Source organism: Pelodiscus sinensis, chromosome 1 (assembly GCF_049634645.1).
Source record: "Pelodiscus sinensis isolate JC-2024 chromosome 1, ASM4963464v1, whole genome shotgun sequence".
Taxonomy (NCBI): Eukaryota; Metazoa; Chordata; order Testudines; family Trionychidae; genus Pelodiscus; species Pelodiscus sinensis.
In genome coordinates, this window is record NC_134711.1 from 88,907,390 (window position 1) to 88,927,424 (window position 20,035).

The following is a 20,035-nucleotide window of genomic DNA, read 5'->3' on the forward strand; positions in this document are numbered from 1 at the left end:
GGAGGAGTGATAAATCATTGACCTAGGACACCACTGCATTTAAATTATCAGTCACAATATTTCCAAATCTAGAAATTAGCATAATTTTGTAGCATTTGGAACTAGGAAGGTTTTTTAAAATGAGTTAAACATTTGCATCCCTTTCTGAATAGGAAAGCTGGAACAAAGTTTAAATAATGAAATATGGAAGAACAAAGGTGGAGTTACAGCAAAAGAGATATAATCGTATGCCCTTGAATATACTAAAAATTTTCCAGTAGAACTGTGAATTACCAGTGCTTCTGAAAAATAAAGTCTTTGGAGTCTAAAGCAACAGAAATTAAAATTATTACATGTACTATTAGTAACATCTTCTTCATTCTCCTACCCTGGCCAATAGGGAATTGTATCCTGCGCTATATTCTTCACTATTTGTGACCAAAAAATCGCACTTTCGGAAAAAAATGTGTTGATGCCCTGCTGAAGTCTCACTCTCTTAAGCCAAAAAACAACAAATGCTCTGGTAGCACTTTATAGACTAACAAAACATGTAGATGGTATCATGAGCTTTCGTGGGCAGAGCCCACTTCTTCAGATGACCAGCGTTTTGAGTTTAGGATGTGCAGACCCAAAATAAATAGGGGAGAAGGGAGGGGGGAGAATTATGTGAGTTTGCCTTTCTACTCAGGATACAATTTCAAACAGAATTCAGCTCCAGCATGACGATTTCCATATGTAATCCCCAGATTTAGGAGGCTATTGGAGAGATTGTTACCCTCCCAGTCCCCACTCCAAGTTGCTTTCCGTGGCAAGCAATTTTACCAAAGCTGCTTTAGTTCCTGAGCTGTTGCTTTTGCAATGAGACCCGATCACACGCAGGGGGCGCAATGCACAACATGTCCCCGCATTTTCCGGAGAGTAGAGCCGGCGAGCTTTTAAAAAGAGCAGCGCTGCCCCTTTAAGGTGAGAGTCCTCCCTCGCTCCCCACTCCGGACGGGCTCAGCTAAACCTCATTTCCGGGCGCGACGCACTTGGGAGCATTTTTGGTCTTTTTCCTCCGTGAAGCTTTCGGGCCGAGAGGATCGTCCCGCCCCGCTCCGCTCCAGACAGGAAAGGGCTTGAATCAGCGCAGCCATGGTGAGTGGTGCCCAGGCAGAGCACGTGGGGAAGGAACGTTGGGACACTCCGCGTTCCAGCCGGGCGTTCTGTCGGCAGCGTGCGCCCGCGGGTGGCTTTCAAGGAAGAGGTTCGCGTAGCGGGAGCCCTGCCCTAGGCCGGGGCACGTGGGGCCCAGGCGCCGCCACGTGGGAGGGGGGAGAAGCCGTGGGGCTCCCGCAGGTCCGGGGTCTCCCCTTCTGCCTCCGCGGGTTTTGCAGCCGCGCGCCAGTGTCGCTGGCCGGTTCGCAGCGACTGCGGGACAGTGTCTACGACCGTGGTCTTGAGAGCAGCTGTGCGCCCTCCAGCCTCTGGCGTGCGGAGTCCAGGTTGGAAGCACATGGAAGTTAATGTTGTTTCTCTCCGCCCCCCGCTTTGTGCTGATAGGGTACGAGAACAAGTGCAAGGTGTTGCTGCTTATTTTACAGCATGATTTTTTTTCCATTGGATGTGACGTGATCATAACCCAAAGAGATTATTTAGGGTTAAAGTGCGGGAAAAGTTTTGTAGCCATAACAATATCTAGTTCTGTCGATTTCAAACCACTTTGCAGAAGGAAACTGAGGTATAGCTGATGACTTGACTTGCAAAAGACCTCGAGGCCCAGTCTGTGTTCTGTCTACTAGATTAGTGGTTTATATTCCAATTAAGGATGTAAAAGTGTAACTGTCAAAATGGTTAATCAGAGTTCATGATTCTAAGGAATGGAAGAAGGAGAACAGCAAAATAGAGACAATGGATTTCAGGAGGGCAAATTTTAGTAAACTCAGGGTATATCTACACTGCAACACTATTTCAAAATGACTAGTGCTATTCCGAACTAACTTAGTCCGTATCTACACAGCAGGCAGTTATTTTGAAATAGCGTCAAAATACTGTCAAGCTGGAGGACTTCTTACTGACTCCTGTAACCCTCATTGTATGAGGAATAAGGGAAGTCGGAGAAAGAGTGCTCTATTTCAAAATAAGTGCTGTGTAGACCCTCCCTATTTCAAAATAAGATAGCTCAATTTACGTAGTTTATTTCGAGTTAAGCCCTGCAGTGTAGATGCATCCCCAGAGAGCTGATCAGAAGGTCCTGTAGGAAGTAAGACTAAGAGAAAAAACAACTGAAGAGGGTTGGCAGTTTTTGAAAGGACGTTATTAAGGGCCCCAAAAGCAAACTATTCCACTGTACAGGAAAAATAGAAAGTATGGCAAGAGACCACCGTGGATCAACCAGGAGATATTATATGATCTAAAAATTAAAAAGTAGTCATTATAAAAAGTAGAAACTAGGGCAAATTACAAAGGATGAATATAAGCAAATGCACGTATGCAGGGGAAAGATTAGAAAGGCAAAGGCATAAAACAAGCTAAATCTAGCTAGAGACATAAAAGGTAAAAAGACTATGTTCTACTTGGCTACGTCTACACTACAGGCTTTTTGGTCAAGAACAGCTGTTCTTGCGCAAAAACTTGCGGTGCATCTACACTGCACGCGTGTTCTTGCACAAGTAAATTTGCAGTAAAGCATCAGAAGAGAGGGCTTCTTGTGCAAGAGTTATTCCTCTCCCCATGGGGATTAAGCGCTCTTGCACAAGAAGGCAGTGTGGACGGGAACAGGGGTTTCTTGCGTAAGAAACCCCTATGGCTAAAATGGCCATCAGAGCTTTCTTGCGCAAGAGAGCGTCCACACTGCCATGGACGCTCTTGCGGAAAAGCACATGGCAGTGTGGATGCGCTCTTGCTCAAGAACTCTTGTGCAAAACAGTTCTTGCACAAGAACCCTGCAGTGTAGACGTAGCCCAGGTATATTAGAAGCAAGAGGAAGACCAAGGACAGGATAGACCCGTTTCTCAGTAAAGAGGGAGGAAACAATAACAGGAAACTTGGAAAAGGCAGACTTCTTTGGCTTAATGACTTCTTTGTTTCGGTTTTCATCAAGGAGATGAATGGTGACAGGATGCCTAACATAGTGAATGCTAGTAGAAATGGGATATGTTTAGAAGGTAAAATAAAAACAAGTTAAAAATTACTTAGAAAAGTTAGATGTCTTCAAGTCACCAGGTCCATCTGATTAAATGCATCCTAGAATACTCAAGCAGCTTATAGAGGAGGTATTTGAGTCTTTAGCTATAATTTGTGAAAAATCATGGAATCTTGGAGAGATTCCAGAAGACTGGAAAAGGGCAAATATAGTGCCCATCTATAAAAAAGGAAATTGGAACAACCCATGAAATTACAGACCAGTTTAACTTCTGTGCCAGGAAAGATAATGGAGCAAGTAATTAAGGAATTAATCTGAAAGATAATAAGGTAATAAGAGCCAGCATAGATTTGTAAGAAAAAACAAATGTCAAACCAATCTGATAGCTTTCTTTGATAGGCTATCAAACCTTGTGAACAAGGGAGAAGTGGTGGATGTGGTATACCTAGACTTTGATATGGTCTCGCATGACCTTAGCAATAAACTGGGCAAATACAATTTAGATGGGGCTATTATAAGGTGGGTGCATAACTGGCCGGATAACGATTCTTAGAGTAGTTATTAATGGTTCACAATCATGCTGGAAGGGCATAACAAGTGAGGTTCCGCAGGGGTGTATTTTGGGACCGATCCTGTTCAATATATCAACGATTTAGACGATGACAGAGAGAGTACGCTTATTAAGTTTGCAGATGATACCAAGGTGGGAGGGGTTGCAAGTGCTTTGGAGTATAGGGTCAAAATTCAAAATGATCTGGATAAACTAGAGAAATGGTCTGAGGTAAATAGGATATAATTTAATAAGGAAAAATGCAAAGTGCTCCACTTAGGAAGGAACAGTTTCACACATACAGAATGGGAAGCAACTGTCTAGGAAGGAGTACTGCAGAAAGGGATCTAGGGGTCATAGTGGACCACAAGTTAAACATGAGTCAGTGTGACACTATTTATTTTTTTGTTGTTGGTGGTGGTGGTTTTTTTTTGGGGGGGGGGCAATATTCTGGGATGCATTAACAAGAGTGTTGTGAGGAAGACACAAGAAGTCATTCTTCTGATCTATTCTTTGCTGGGTAGGCCCCAATTGGAGTATTGTGTCCAGTTCTGGGTACCACATATCAAGAAAGATGTGGAGAAATTGGAGAAGGTCAAGAGAAAAGCAACACAAATGGTTAAAGGTCCAAGAAAACATGAGCTATGAGGGAAGACTGTTTAGTTTAGAAAAGAGTACACTGAGAGGGGACATCATAGTAGTTTAAGTATCTAAAAGTATGTTACAAGGATGAGGGTGAAAAATTGTTCTTTGGCCTCTGACGATGGGACAAGCAGCAATGAGCTTACGTTGCAGTGAGAGAGGTTTAGGTTGGATATTAGGGGGGGAAAGTCCTAACTGTCAGGGTGGTTAAACACTGGAATCAATTGCCTAGGGAGGTTGTGGAATCTCCATCACTGGAGATATTTAAGAGCAGGTTGTAAAGACATCCATCAGGGATGATCTAGTACAGAGCTACTCAACTTTGGAAGCCCCAGGGGCCACAATGATACAGCAAATGCCAAGGGCTGCAACTTAAGTGTGGTTGAATATATATGCATATAGCTTAATTCACACTGACTGGGATGAATACAAAGCACTTCCCCACAGTGCTCTGGTGCTCCCGGCACCTCCTCCCTCAGGGCTGGGAATGCCAACACCCTGTACCCATCTGTTCCAGCCATCCTGTATGCTTGCATCTTTCAGTGCTCACCTTGCCTGGGAGATGTCTTGCCATTGTTCCCAGTGGAGGCCATGTTCAAAGGATCCCACCCGCATGCCGTGTGTTGAGCCCCGTGTAAACCCAAACCGCACCATGGGTCACAAACAAACGGGCCACATGTTGAGTAGCCCATATCTAGTAGGTGCTTTGTCCTGCCATGAGGGCAGGGGACTGGACTCGATGACCTCTTGAGGTCCCTTCTGGTTCTAGGATTGTATGTGAAATTAGGGGTTCAGTGTGCGGGACAGGACTGCCAGCAAGAGGGATTTGGGTGTAGGAGGGTGTGAGGTTTGGATGGGAAGTAGGGTGCAGGAGCAGGCTGGAGGTAGGGTATCTGGCCCGGGGGGGGGGGGGGGGGAAGGGGGAGAGTGCAGGAGCAAGCTAAGTGTGCAGGGTTTCAGTGGGGGGTGTATGAGGAGGCTGGAGGTGCGATGGTATGAGCATGGGGTAGCACTTACTTGCCTTTGCGTGCCAGTCCCAGGCACCGCTTCCCACTGCTTCCAGTTGTCAGATTCTGGCTTATGGGAGTAGCTGGGATAGTCTCTGAGCAGTGCACCAGCGTGCTGCTGTTCCCTCAGCCTGGGAGGGGAAAGGGTGTGCTTCTTCCTTGCAAGTCAGATTGTGAGCAAGACTCCGGGCTCCCTCCCTCCGGGAAGCCAGCACTGGTGGGCCAACTTCACAGGGGAGGAAGGGCAAGGCTGGAGCGCCAGCATGGGCTCCCTGCTGCAGAAGGATGTGGGGGGCTGAGCTCGAGCCTTGGAGCACCTGAAAGGCGGTGATCCACAGACTACAGTTTGAGAACCACTGCACTAGCACAAAATTGCCCCAACACTTTTGGGGGAAGAAGAGAAGAAATTCCTTTTGAATTGTTCTCAGAACATTCCCTTCTTAAAGAACGTGTCTTTGGAAAAACTAACCTGCTGCTCAACGTTCTTGCCAGGATTATTCTTTTAAGTTCAGACCCCAAAAAATGTGCATTTGTCACTGACTGCAGCTTGCTGCTCTTATGTTGGTAGATAAAGATTTTTATATTAACACTAGATTTCCCTGGTGTTGCCCATTTCCTTTAGGGCAGGTGGCTGGCAGTGTGTTAGGATGCAGAAGTCAGGGCAGGGACTTGGGGATGTGGGAGAGGCCCACAGCAGGAGGCTGGGAATGTGGGGGAGGGACAGGGTTAAGAATCAGGGATGAGGAGGGGCTCGGCAGGAGATGCAGGGTGCAGTACCAGGCCAAGGGATTGGGAGGTGTCATGGAGGCTCAGGGGAAAGGGTAATTGCCAGTTTCTCCCTGAGAGTGATTGGGGGGAGAGGGAAACCACACACTCCAGCTTCTGGCTTCTTCCCAGGGCTGGTCTTGGGGGCAGGTGAATGCCTCCCGCCACCAGTCCCAGGGATGGCCAGTAGTTGCTCCCCAGGTCAGACAGGGGTGGCAGGTGCTGCCAGCCAGTGGCTGGTTGCTGGGGCACTTGCTGCTCCCTCTGGTCATGCATGAGGATAACCAGGGCTCGACAATTAAGGCAATCTACTCGCCTGGGGAGAGTATATTTTAGCCTGGCGCGGCCACGCAGCGCAGTCAGCATATGCGCAGAGCGCGGTTCCGCACAGCTGGCGAGCCCTGAGGATAACTGCCCTTCCATCACATCCCTCACTTTCTGTTTGAAATGAAACGGTCACATTCCAGGCACATCCCATTATCCTGGCACAACCAATCCCTGACCTTGCTTTGTTATAAGAGGAAGCTGCACACCAAATTTGGTAGTCCTACCTCTTACCATTTAGGAGTTATTGATCAAATAGCTTCATGCACATTTCTAAATATTTAGTAAGACAGCATCTGAAATTGCAAAAGGCTCCCAATTGAGCTATATCTGGGCTGGAATTGGCATATTACATGTGAAACAACAGCATGTGGAGGGGAACTTTGATTTAGAAACAAACCTGTGTGTCCATAATGTTGAGATGCCCTGCAATCTTTAGTGTCCATTCAGAGCAGACAGGACTTCAGTGTTTTGCCTTCTCTGAAAAATACGCAGAATCTATCCTCAGTCAAGGACTAAGTTGATCATGGCAGGATATGAACCTGTAGCTTTAAGGAGCTTGGATGTGTTTAGACTATGAATGTGCCAAGTGAAGTTTTCCTCTGCTTTGTTGTAACTGGTTCCCTCTTTCTAGACTGAGGCAGAAGTGAACCCCAAAGCTTACCCACTGGCTGATGCACAACTCACCAAAACCCTGCTGGACCTTGTACAGCAATCCTGCAACTACAAGCAGCTACGCAAGGGAGCCAATGAAGGTGAGGTCTGTTTGTTATAGAACATGCTGTTTGCTGAAAGTAAAGAAAGGGTTTCATAGATTGTGGCTCCAGAAAGAGTCACACTGATGAACCAAATCTGACCTTCTGCATAAGCCAGGCAAGAGAACCTCCCCCAGATAATTCCTGTTTTACCACACTAGGGCTGTGTCTACACTGGGCCACTTATTCCGGAAAATCAGCCGCTTTTTCGGAATAAGCTGCGAGCTGTCTACACTGGCCCTTGAATTTCCGGAAAAGCAACAATGCTCTACTGTACAAAATCAGCCGCTATTCCGGAAAAACTATTCTGCTCCCGCTCGGGCATTAGTCCTTATTCCGGAACACTGTTCCGGAAAAGGGCCAGTGTAGACAGCCCAGTAGTCTTTTCCGGAAAAGCGCGTCTACATTGGCCACAGACGCTTTTCCGGAAAAAGGGCTTTTCCGGAAAAGCAGCCTGCCAATGTAGACGCTCCTTTTCTGGAAAAACTGAAAACGGAATAGTATTCTGTTTTAAGCATTTCCGGAAATTCATGCCAGTGTAGACACAGCCTAGGAGTTAAAGAGGATGTTTGACTTTCCTGTCTCCATCTGTGAGATTAGGATGTTTGGTAACTCATCTTTCCAAATCCATATTGTTTTTTTTTTTTTATACAATTTTTTGGCTTGTGCAAATGTATTCCCACCTTCCCCCACCCATAGAATATTCTAGCAAGAACAAACTAGCCTCTTCAGCAAATTTGTGTGCCGCTTTCACCTGCCTCTGTTAACAGCACAAAATAGGGTTCTTGCTAGAACAGTTCTTGTGTGGCATTGTGCGTGTTTGGAGAGGAGTGGCAGGAGAGAGTGAGGGAAGATGGCTAGCTGGTGGTGAGACTAATTTGTCCTTAGTGCCCATTGCTGTACTGCATAAGAATTGTTAATGCTTAGGGCAGTATCCCCAAGGGGTGGTAGAAGAATGTCCAGGGGTGCAGTGGGGCCCAGGGCAGCCCCCATGGGTGGGGAGGGACTGCCATCCAGCCTTGGCTCCACTCCAGGACCCTAGCCACAGCTCTGATTCTTGCCACTGCTTGGCCTCTGTGCCTCACCCCCTGGTCCCTGCCCTGTCTATGGGCCTATGGCTCCACTCCTGGCCCCAGGGTGGGAGTGGGAATGGAAATATTCAGTTATTGTGAGGGCACAAGAAAGTTTGGGTACAACTTGCTTAAGGGAAGGATCACGTTGGATTATATATCCTAATTGTGTTTTAAAAAAACTGAAACCATTTGTTGGATCAGTCTTATCTATACAATCACACAGCATCTTCCTTTGCTCCCTCTCCATCAAACACTACAGGTTTGAGTCCTAGAATATGTTCCCTGCAGCCTTGTCCCAGTATGTGTGTTTTTTATGACACCAAAGCTACCACTTTCCTCAGATTTTCGCAGGATCTATGAGGTGGGGACTGTTTCTGTTCTGGTTGTAGAATACCCAATTCAGTGGGGGTCCTTATCCTTGACTAAGGCTCCTATAGCATTACTATAGCACCTAACAATAGATTTGTGTTTCCTAACTTTCCGTTGTGTTAATATGCTCCACAGTACAACCTCCACATAATCCTTTCTTCCCTCTTTATACAGCCACTAAAACACTGAACCGAGGAATAGCAGAATTCATTGTGATGGCTGCAGATGCTGAGCCTCTGGAGATCATCCTGCACCTCCCTCTCTTGTGTGAGGACAAGAATGTGCCCTATGTCTTTGTGCGCTCCAAGCAGGCCCTGGGTCGGGCATGTGGTGTCTCCCGGCCTGTCATTGCCTGTTCAATTACCATCAAAGAAGGATCACAACTGAAACCACAGATTCAGTCGGTCCAGCAAGCCATAGAGAGACTGTTGGTCTAAATTTACCAAAAACCTAGTAGCTGAAGTCCATAATTAAAAAAAATAAATAAAAAATCAGCATTGGGGAGGGAAAGTAATATTAGCCAATGCAATCGTTTGATACCAAGCCCTTGTTTCAAAATGCCAGCTGTTTGTTTTTACAGTGGCTTGCTCCTATTTGATGTTTCAACTCCTCCACTGCGGGTCAGTCTAGATTTATACCCAGCCACCTCTCTCCTCTTGCCAGTTTTTGAAAAGGACTTGCTTGCTGTACCAGTTATCAAAACCTCCTGATTTGGTAGACATCCACCCCACTTGAGCATGGTTAACCTGCACTCTTTTTCTCCCCCAGTAATGGATTAGCTTCTTTCATTTTGCAGCAAATTCTTCTGTGATAAGTTAGACCTGTAGCACCTGTGACTCATTTGTGATCATAGATGGTTTGATCCAATGAGGAATATTAAGATGGATCTGCAGTATAATGGTGGTCAGCAATTGCTGCATTAAGGCAGAGGCAAATAATGGGGGAGAGGTGGTAAATTAGACAGCAGCAGCTAGGAATTGTAGAAGACGGGTCAAGACCAAGTCAGCAGACATGTTGAAGTTGGACAAGAGGCCACTGTATGAGAGGTGTAGAGGAAGGAGAAATCTATAATGCTGGGATGACAGCTCTAACCTTGTTTTTTTTTTTAAACTGTTGGTTTTTTTAAATAAATCCATATATTCCCTGGTTTGTCAACTCATGCACATGACTCTGTTCAACCTATCTTGGCTAGGAAAGTAAGGTGCTGCTACCTGCCGTTCACTAGTTTAAAATGAATGAGACCACTCCAGAGCATTATAATGCTCTGATTAGTGGTGTCCTCTTATTTTATTTGTAATAATGTGTCTGCCTGAAGCTTTGCTGTAATCTACAAGTTGGTTCTCAGGTGGGAAGGGAGGGGAGGTTTAAAACTGTCACCCAGCCCTCCCAAAAAAACCCACACACATGCAAACAAGAAAATAAGCTTGCTACTTTTAGAAATTATCTTAAGGCCCACATGTGGTGAAGAAGAAATACTTATAGCAAGGAACAGTGTAAGTATTCAGGTACTCTTCACACAGATGTATTGTTACAGTGAGTAATGGCCTAATTTTAGACCCTAACATGAAAATGTCTCTTTTCACTTTAAAGATGATGCTTATGTAATAGACATCCTTGAACTTCTCAATGGATTGCTGTTTCTTGGGTCCAAGAGCTAGCATGGCCAATTTGCCTACTGTCCCCACTAGCATGCTAATTGTTAATCTTGTTCTGTTTACCAATTAAAGCCACTTTGTGCTAGTGTTAAGATAGGTGACATCCCTGCAAGACAGTACTAACTGCAATCCTGGTGTTAGCATTACTAGTGGTAGGGGATGGTGCTGTAATAAATGGACATGAACAAATATGCCATGGACTTGGCTGGGTTCTGCAAACTTTAATTCTAATCTAGATGTTCTGGTCTGTTAGGTGCAGCTTCTATTTAATTAGTTAACTGGTTAAACTTTGTGGGACCAGTTAACCATTTAACTGGGGATGGGGGCTGCTCCAGCTTGGCTAGACTGCCCCCCTTCTCACAGCAGGCCCCTCAGTGGCCCCTTGCCTGCAGCAGGGGTGGGGCTTACTGATTAATGTTTCACGTCCCTAATTTACTATGACACAAATGCATATGGATGGTGAGGAGACATATGGCTTGTTCCAGCATTGAGTTCTTGGAGCTACATCAGGTACGCTATGTTGTTTTTTAGTCTATAGGTTTCTATACCACAGTTGTCATTCATTAGTATCTTCTAGTAGTGTATTTAATAATAACTCATGTTTTTCCCATCCTCTTCCCAAGGGGAAGCATCTTTGGTAAGGGGTTCTTGGTGCTTAAACATACTCTTTGCATTGTTTATAGTGGAGGAAGTAAGGTCAAATGAACACCTTACACTTGGAACAGAAAGTGGTGGTTTGTGATTGTCCTTGGTCCTAGAGGTGTCTGGAGCAAGTTGCCTACCTCACACATTAGCTTTACTCTTGCTGTTGAAAATGCCATTGTCAGGGGAGCAAAACTGACGATCACCTTTTATCCTGGAATTTCAGATGGTCTCCTAGGTCTGGGCACTTGAGTGCTTTGAAGATAAAACTTAGGCCTTGATTTAGTATTCCATGGGAAGCTAGCCCATACCAGAGGACAGGTTTGGGGTGCTTACAGTTGCTGAGAGGTGCTGCAATGTTTTGTGCTAGTTAGTTTCCCAAGTCCTGTAGGTATCATGGGCAGGTATATCTCATTGCTGTAGTCTGAGGTGTGACAGGCATGAATACCCAAGTCCAGGTCTGTGGTTATAAAGTATTAGGACAATTATGATGGGAGAGCTAGTGTCAGAAGGAATCCAGATGTAGTCCTATAAAGCAGTGTTTCTCAACCAATGGTACAAGTACCCCTCAGGGGTACACAAGAAGTCTGGGGAGGGGTGGATGTCAGCAACTGAAGTTTGGAGAAAACTGAATGTCAAGTTTTACAGCACTTTATTATTTTTGTACTTTACACCCAAAATGTCATTGCCCATCCAGCTACGATTAAGTTGTTTAAACAAATGTGTTGCAATGGTAGAAAAAAAATTGTCTGAAAACTGTAGGTACTGGAGTACTTTTTTTAAAAAGGGTTACTTTATTTAAAAAAAGTTGAGAAACACTGTTTGAGTACACTATGATGTTTGACAGTGTGAGAATGCTACTTCCTCCAAGTAGGAATGTGAAAGGTTAACTGGTAAAATTTGCCTTTTAATGAGTGATGCTTACTGCTTCCAGTTAACCAGCAGGGCTAAAGCAGTCCCCAGCCACAAGAGGGTAGCAGGCAGGTGCTGCTCCAGCCCAACCTGGAATAGGCTCCTGCTCTCCTCCCCCACGGCCCCTCCCCCAAATCAGTTAACTGGATTTTACATTCTTCCCCCCCCCCCCAACACTGTTTGCATATTTTTTGCAAAGAGGGGCAGTGCAGACCTGGGCTCTGTGTTTGTGAGAACAGAAGACAGTGTGAGTAACAGATTTGCATTCTGTGTGGAGATGGGGTATGCCTCCCCCCACTTCTGTACACTGACATCAGCACCCCCATATCTCCCCCAATATTGCACAGAGAGCAGGAACAGCATGACAGCAGGTGGAGGGGGCAACTGAAGTGCTGTGCTTGATAGCTTCCTAGCCAAACCAGTCAGGATCATCTGTCAGACTCAAAGATCTACTGGTAGATCCTGAACTACTGGTTGGTGACCACTGGTCTATACTGTAGATGTGTGATTTAAAGGACTGTAGATAAACACTTAATTCAGTTCTTCAAACTGGATTTTCAGAAAGAGGGTTTGAATGATTCCTTACACAAAGGGTAAGAGTACTACCACAACAGCTTGAAGGGACAATCCTTCCACAGCTCCAGTGGTATACAAACTTGTTAGCAGTTGGGGGTGGGAAGGGAGACCATGACACTGAACTGGAAGCCCAGGCAAGAGTGTGCTTTTACAGTTATAATACATTGGTGTTCATGTTCCCTCTTAGACTAAGTACTGTCACAAGAACCAGCATTGAAGTAAAATGGGAAGCTGCATGTGGATTTAATGGCACTTTAAGATCTATCAGATATTTGGGTAATTTTGCCCAGAGTCCAAAGAGCCAGAATCCAGGCATGTAAGAACATGCACAACATCCCTCTGAAAACTGCTAGCAGTAGTACTCAAATTTACATTAAAAGGTGGTTAGTCACTAACCACAGCATGACACCTTGAGGCATGCCTGCCTTGTGACTTAACACAGCCCTACTCTTGCTGTAGGCACATCTCATTTGCTTTGGTTCAAGCTAATGATGGCAGGGGACTGTGGGCCCTATGGGAGGTGGCCAGCTTTGAGGGTACTCCTGGAGGAGAGGGGTACCACACTGGTGGGGCAGTAGATGAGGGAGAGAAGTTTTAGCCAGACAGGCCCCTTATCAAAGACAGGCAAAAAGGTGGAGCCCTATCCCCAGCTGGCCACTGTCTTGGTATTCTCTCCCCCCTGTGCTCACTGCCCCCAGTGGTGAGTACAAAGCTTTCATCCCTCTTCTCTCTCCCTTTCCATGTTACATAAAAATGAACTCTCCTGGCACAACCAAACCCTAGCTTCAATTTTAAGTTAGGATATAAAGAAGCTGTATACCAAATCTGGTGGTCCTAGCTCTTAGTGTTTAGAAGTTCTTGAACAAAGATCTACACACACAAACAAATCTCTAAAATTGTATGAGAAGTACACACACTTAAGAGGTAAGCCTGATACAAATATAGCATTTTCATCCATTACCCTAGATTATTCCACTTATTTAAAACAAATCTTTGTGTTGAACATGGCAACTTTATGCCATTCTGCTATTCCAAAGTAGTAAGGATACAAAACAAATTTGCATTTATTCAGACATTAAGGCACAACAGTGTTCATTTTAACTGTAGAACCAGAGTTGGGATGGGGTTTATTTTGCCTGCAGCTATTATGTGCATAAGACACACTTAAGAGAATCCACCGTCACAAAAAGGAAGAAATAAGTTTCCTCTGACTGGAGTCTGCAGTGTTGGATGTAGAAAAGGGATCCTTTCCTCACTCTAATTTTCACCAGCATCAAAAATAAACTCAGACCCAACACCCAGATGAGTATACCGACTGAAGCTTTAAGCAGAAGAGTCACCTGTCAGAGGCCTCAGTTCCTGGTTAGAATTTGCTGAAATACTCAGTGAGTGCATCTAGAAGTTCTTGCTTCTTCCCACCACCTTTCAGTCCATAAACCCTGCATGCTTCCTTCAGAACAGGCACAGTGAATTTACCCAAAGTGCCTTTCTTTATGTGGCTCCTAAGCTCATCCTCTGATATTTCCATCTTGGCCTTCTTCTCTGTTTGGCCAGCACTTTCTCCTATTTGAAAACAATTTGGAGCACAAAATTAAAACTGTAAGTATAGGGAAAACACAGCAATACTTCATATGCCAGTCTAGTAACCAGTAAGTAAGAAGTGGCTTAATGGCTATGTATAGATGTGGTAAATTTCTAGATTCTTCATTTTACATTAGCAGGTCAGGTTAATACAGTACAGGAAAAAGGTTCTGTATAATGCCAGTCTCTGAAGATCACCCCCATGCAGCAATACAATATTCACCTTATGCAGAAAGTGTGCTTCTCAAAGTTACAGCTGGTATTTGTTTGATTTTAAAAGTTACGACATTTCCTTACATATCACTAAAAATCCAACCCATCAGTTGATTTCAGTTCCCTAGCTTATTTTCAGTTCTTCCCTTGGTTTTGGATACTAGCATTCCAGGTACTGATCTGTGCAGGTATTTTCCTAGTTTTGACCTTTAGAATCAGAGAATACTAGAACTGGAAGGGACCTCAAGAGGTCATTAAGTCCAGTCCCTTGCCTTCACAGCAGGACCAAGCACTATCTAGATATTTATCTAACCTGCACTTAAATATCTCCAATGATGAAGATTCCAAAACTTCCCTAGGCAATTTATTTCAATGCTTAACCGCCCTAACAGAAGTTTTACCTAATGTCCAACTTAAACCTCCCTTACTGTAACTTATACCTATTGCTTCTTCTCCCCACTGTGACTTCTATCATCAAGGTCAAGGAGAATAATTTTTCTCCCTCCTCCTTGAACACCCTTTTAAATACTTGAAAGCTATTACCATGTCCCCTCTTCCAAATTAAACTAATTTATTTCAGTCTTCCCTCATAGGTCATATTTTCTAGACCTTTAATCATTTTTGCTGCTCTTTTCTGGACCTACTCCAATTTCTCCATCTTTTCTGAAATTTAGTGCTTAGAATTGGATGCAGTATTCCAGCTGAGGCCCTTCAGTGCATAGTAGAGCAGAAGATTTACTTCTTGTGTCTATTTAGCTTGTGGTCCACTATAATCCCTAAATCTTTCTGCATTACGCCTTCCTAGACAGTCACTTCCCATTTTGTATGTGTGAAACTGATTGTTCCTTCTTAAGTGGAGTACTTCCCGTTTGTCCTTATTGAACTTCATCCTATTTACCTCCAGACCGTTTCTCCAGTTTGTCCCAATAATGTTAAATTATCACCCTGTCTTCCAAAGTACTTGCAACCCCTCCCAGCTCGGTATCAGCTGCAAACTTTATAAGTATATTCTATGCCATCATCTAAATCGTTGAAGCTGAAATTTTCAACAGTTACCCAATTACCTGCTTATTAACATCCCTAATATGGACAGACTGCTGTATGTCACAACACTGCAGGCTCCTCACTGCCACTCACCTTGTTTCCGCTTCACAGTCTTCCCCTCGGGATTGTAGTCAGGAGGATAAACCAGCTGCTTAAACTGCTCCACCAGATCACCCAGTCTGTGGTTCATCGCCTCAACTTTAGGCACTGGCAAAAGAGAAATTCACACTTACAGAAACATATCCAAACACAGGGAGATCTGTATGACAGAAAATGTCAGCACCATATGTCGGTGTATAGCAAGAGATGACTGTCCTCAATAACTATCATTCCACAAGAAATTGCAATCAAATTAAATGCAAAAAAGTATGTTAATGCAATGGTAGCTAAAGTACTTGATTATACTATTTACATTGCATATGTGTAATTAATTATATTTTTATGTATACCTAAATAGGAAGAATAGATATGCTTATACACAGTCCAAACAGAAGAAAAAAATATAACTGCATGCTAGAGAAATAAGTATGGTGCAGCTTTTAATTCATCTCACTTATGTTGATGCTATCCCTATCTGTTTTTTATATTAGCTCATCTATTAGACTGTAAGCTTAGGCACAAATAATTTTTGCCATGTGTGTATCCATTGTCTAACACAATGAGGCCTTGCCTACTGAATGAAATCCTTAGGCACTACTACAATATAGATCATTTTAATACTTTTCCAGACATGCAGAGAAACATTGAAAAAAAAAAAAGTTACAGCTTTCCCTAGGAAAAGCTTTCATCTATACTCTTACAGGCCAGAAGATGGCATCATTCCACCACAACAAATCCACCAGGCAAGTCATTCATTCCATTAATTTATCAGAATTAAATGCTCAACTGACCTTTAAAAAGAGTTTCAAGGCAAACAGTTTCCCAGTACGGAAAGCTGTTTAATCTTAGTTTCAAAAAATTAAGTTATTCAGATTTTTTTTTAAACTTTCATTGTTCATGACTAAGACCTAATGACAGATTGTTGGAGAAGAGGGAAGGCTGAGTGCAGTTGTTCTTGACATCTAGCTACCTAGATTCAAAATTTAAGTTAAGAGCCCATTTCTGCTTTCAGTAAATACAACTACCATTGACTTAAATGAGAACTGCTGGTCTATTCAAGAGCAGTATTTAGCTCATAAGACACAACTGACATGAATTTGGTCTTAATTTACCCCCAAGAAGGGATGTAAAATCCTGTTTAATCAGTTAAGCAGGATCCCAATGGACAGATCTGCTGAGCTGGAAAGGTCCCCACCTACAAGCAAGAGTGGAAGCTGCTGGCCCTGCAGGGCTGTGCTTACTGTCCAGTTACTTGTTCACATCCTTAGTCACAAGTGAACATTTGTATGCCGCACAAAACTGAAAGGAACATTTTATCAAGTACTTATGGGGTGGGGTGGAAATAAAGATGATAATCAGAATTACAAAATTAGAGACTGAAGTGTGTCACTACCACCACACACACACACAAAATTTAATTAAGTCCTGGCACTGAACAATGCTAATTGGTTTAAAAACACAAGAATCCCATTTGTGTTTTTTAGAAACACACCCACTACTTAATGAAAAATGAGGTGGCTTTTATTCCCACCCTCTTTACATTCACTTATCACTCACATGTCAGATCCTCAGCTTGTTCAGGCTCTAACAAGTCCAGTGCCAAAGCCTCCAAGTTTCTAAAATGTTGCTGCAGAACTGGATTCTCAAAGCTGTCATTCCTGCCAACAAAACCCAGAAACATTAAACACACATGCAAGCAGTAAACTGAAGCCATAAATAGAACCCCTCAGTTGATAAGCCAATTCCCCATCCTCCCCTGCACAGTTACGTGTCTCCAACAATGGTTCTTCACTGCAGATTGGTTTTCTCTCAGGCTTACTACCTACAGAAGCAATGACCATGTCACTAGCCCCCAGCTTGTTGATAATTACAATATGAAAGAAATAAGGATGGCAGCAGCTCACACTTTGAAACCAGTTTTGCCTCTTTCCATGCAGCCAATATCTGAATTCACATCTCCTTTGATGTGCCCACTATGAAGCTGATTCTAAAGACAGATGCATAATTCCCTCTACCAGTTATTGTGTGTACTTATTTAAACATCCTAAAATGCTTCATGAAGAGCGCCTTATATTGTTTGTCCTTGTAACAGCTTAAACTAGTTCAGGTACAGGCAGTCCCCAAGTTACGCGGATCCGACTTATGTCGGATCCGCAGTTATGAACGGGGCCCGTCTCCCTGGTCTCCAGCAGACCAGGGAGAGGAAGCAAAGCGGCGGAGCACGCGGGCAGCGGACAGCCCAGACGCGTCTGGGCTGTCCGCTGCCCGCATGTTCTGCGGCTTTGCTCCCCGTCCCCCTGGTCTGCAGGCCAGGGGGACGGGGAGCAAAGCAGAGCAAAGCCACGGAGCCCGAGGGCAGCAGGACAGCCACGGCGCGTCTGGGCTGTCCTGCTGCCCCCGTGCTCCGCGGCTTTGCTCCGGACGCCTGTGGTACAGCAGCTGGGGTGCTGCCGGTTGGTCCCATAGCACCGCTCTGGGCGCTACTGTACCAACCTGGCAGCACCCCAGCTGCTCTGCCCCAGGAGTCCTGATTCAGCCACTGCTGGTCAGTTTCAGCAGCGGCTGAATCAGGACGCCTGGGGCAGAGCAGCTGGGGTGCTGCTGGGTTGGTCCAGTAGCACCGAGTGGCCGTGCTACTGGACCAACCCAGCAGCACCCCAGCTGCTCTGCCCCAGGCGTCCCCAAGTCAGCCGCTGCTGAAACTGACCAGTGGCTGACTACAGGAAGCCCCTGGCCCGGGCTTCCTGGAATCAGCCGCTGATCAGTTGCAGCAGCATATGACTTGGGGATGCCTGGGGTTCTTAAGTTGAATCTGTATGTAAGTCAGAACTGGCGTCCAGATTCAGCCGCTGTTGAAACTGATCAGTTTCAGCAGCGGCTGAATCTGGACGCCAGTTCCGACTTACATACAGATTCAACTTAAGAACAAACCTACAGTCCCTATCTTGTACGTAACCCGGGGACTGCCTGTACTCAGTCTCCCTGCAACAGTCTACTAGCTTAATGCAAACAAACCTAAACCGAGTGCTTTGGAGACCTATACCACAGGTTTTTTTTTTTGTTTTTGTTTTTTAAATTAGTTTCAATTTTGGCCTCTAGAAGTAGGAGCTTTGGAGTAGTTTCCAAATTGGAATATTAGATCCTGGGATGGAGTTACAACTAATTTATCTTATCTACACATACTGTAATAATGGATACAGTGCATCTGTATCAGTGCAGCTTCAAAATTCATTGGAGGTTTAACTACACAGGGCAAACATCACAGTGGCTTGCCCCAGATCAATGAGACCTGACCTAAAGATCTGCTCCTAAATTTTACAGCCAACCACTATAATCAGTACAGGTTGAACCTCTCTAGTCTAATACTGTCTGGTCTGGCATGACTATAGTTAGCCAGATGTCCACTTATCACTGGTGTGGCCACGTTTCTCAGAGTCCCATAAAGTCTGTCTACAGCCATCGGTCCTGGCTCTCAGTGTTTGATGCTTTTATTTAGCTCTAATTTATCCCTAAATGTATTTTAAGAGCCCAGTGAGCTGTAGGTTTTAGTAATGCTGTTAGACAATACTGACCTTGTGGTCTGGAAAATTCTCTGGTTCAGCACCAGTCAGGTCCCGAGGGTGCCGGATTAGAGAGGTTCAACCTGTACTTGGAAGCTGTATGATTTAACTGTTGTATGTGGACACCCTATTGTAAAAGTGTTGTCCAATCAAAGCATTTCAAACAATGGTTTTATACAGTGTTTAGAGTAGGAATGTCCTTGGAACAACAGACAGCTTAACAGACTCACTTAGAGTTAAGAAAAAATCCTCAAGTTACATTACAAATTCCCCCGTTTCCACCTAGTGCTTTGAAGTTTAAGACCCTACGTGCATACCGCAGCTGCTGCTCAGTGCTGTACAACATAGATGATAGTTTTGCATTTTCATGCCCCATGCCTCTGGCCTCTATTCACCTGTACTTGAACCGAAGCTTCTGAATTATTTCCTTCATTTTGTCCACCTGTTCTTGATTGGCTGGAACCTTTTCTGTGAAGTCAACTTTCCGTTTGTCATCTGCATAAGGCAGGAAAATAAGGTGGAAACCTACACAGGAGAGAAACCAGAGTAGTTAGCTGAAAACCTCATCTCCGAACAGCATGTCAAGGGCAAACCCAAGATGCTTAGCAGTTGGTTTGGCAAGAAAATCTACATATGCTAGTCAGATACTACTTGTACACGATCTGTAAATATAAAGCACAATTAACCAGCATCTCTTCCCTTGAGACATTTCTTAGGCAGTCTCTTTTCTAAAGAGCCAACGGTATCTTTAGGTATATTCAAACTATACACAGCACAGTTAAGCCCCAATCCTGACAAGTGCCTCTGGGCATTACCAGAATATAAAATAAGTATCAAAATATTCAATGCTGCTGATTTTTCGAGAGATATGATCTAAGTATGTGAGCTGAAACTAGGGATATTTTAGTTGTAATTCCATCGGACATTGCTCCTCAGCGGACTCGGGCAAGTCACCTGTCTTTTCTGCTTCACCCCTTCTCTTAATCATGGTAACACTCATCCCTCTCACAGAGGTGTTATGACAATGGACGGAAACACAATATTCAAGTAAGCAGCGTTATTCTTCCCTTTGAACTCCTCACCCCCACAGCTGTCCAATTAGAAAAGTGAGGAAAATCATAAGGAAAAGAATTTACCTCTTCTCTTTCATGCCTCACTCATTCAA

The 20,035-nt window shown here is 44.3% G+C and overlaps 2 protein-coding genes across 5 annotated transcripts in view; one reads left to right on the forward strand and one right to left on the reverse strand.

Annotated features, from left to right (window-relative positions):
• The first annotated feature begins 953 nt into the window (after positions 1 to 953).
• On the forward strand, positions 954 to 9,735 carry SNU13 (small nuclear ribonucleoprotein 13). Its single transcript, XM_006120524.4, has 3 exons — positions 954 to 1,116; positions 7,026 to 7,146; positions 8,763 to 9,735. Exons 1-3 carry the CDS (start codon positions 1,114 to 1,116, stop codon positions 9,023 to 9,025), a joined length of 387 nt encoding a protein of 128 aa, XP_006120586.1. The 5' UTR covers positions 954 to 1,113; the 3' UTR covers positions 9,026 to 9,735.
• A 3,523-nt stretch (positions 9,736 to 13,258) lies between these two features.
• XRCC6 (X-ray repair cross complementing 6) overlaps positions 13,259 to 20,035 on the reverse strand; it is a 68,623-nt gene continuing 61,846 nt past the window's right edge. For all 4 annotated transcript variants that reach the window (XM_075936037.1, XM_075936021.1, XM_075936026.1 and 1 more), the window contains exons 10-13: positions 19,266 to 19,395; positions 16,868 to 16,968; positions 15,305 to 15,418; positions 13,259 to 13,936 (exon numbers count right to left, since the gene is read on the reverse strand). In XM_075936037.1, coding sequence (XP_075792152.1) covers positions 13,737 to 13,936; positions 15,305 to 15,418; positions 16,868 to 16,968; positions 19,266 to 19,395 — 545 coding nt within the window. In that variant the 3' untranslated portion in view covers positions 13,259 to 13,736. The remainder of the gene's footprint in view (positions 13,937 to 15,304; positions 15,419 to 16,867; positions 16,969 to 19,265; positions 19,396 to 20,035) is intronic.

Coding starts and splice junctions, on each gene's coding strand:
- SNU13 (XM_006120524.4), top strand. Junction 7,147..8,762: donor ACGCAAGGGAGCCAATGAAG/GTGAGGTCTGTT, acceptor CTCTTTATACAG/CCACTAAAACACTGAACCGA.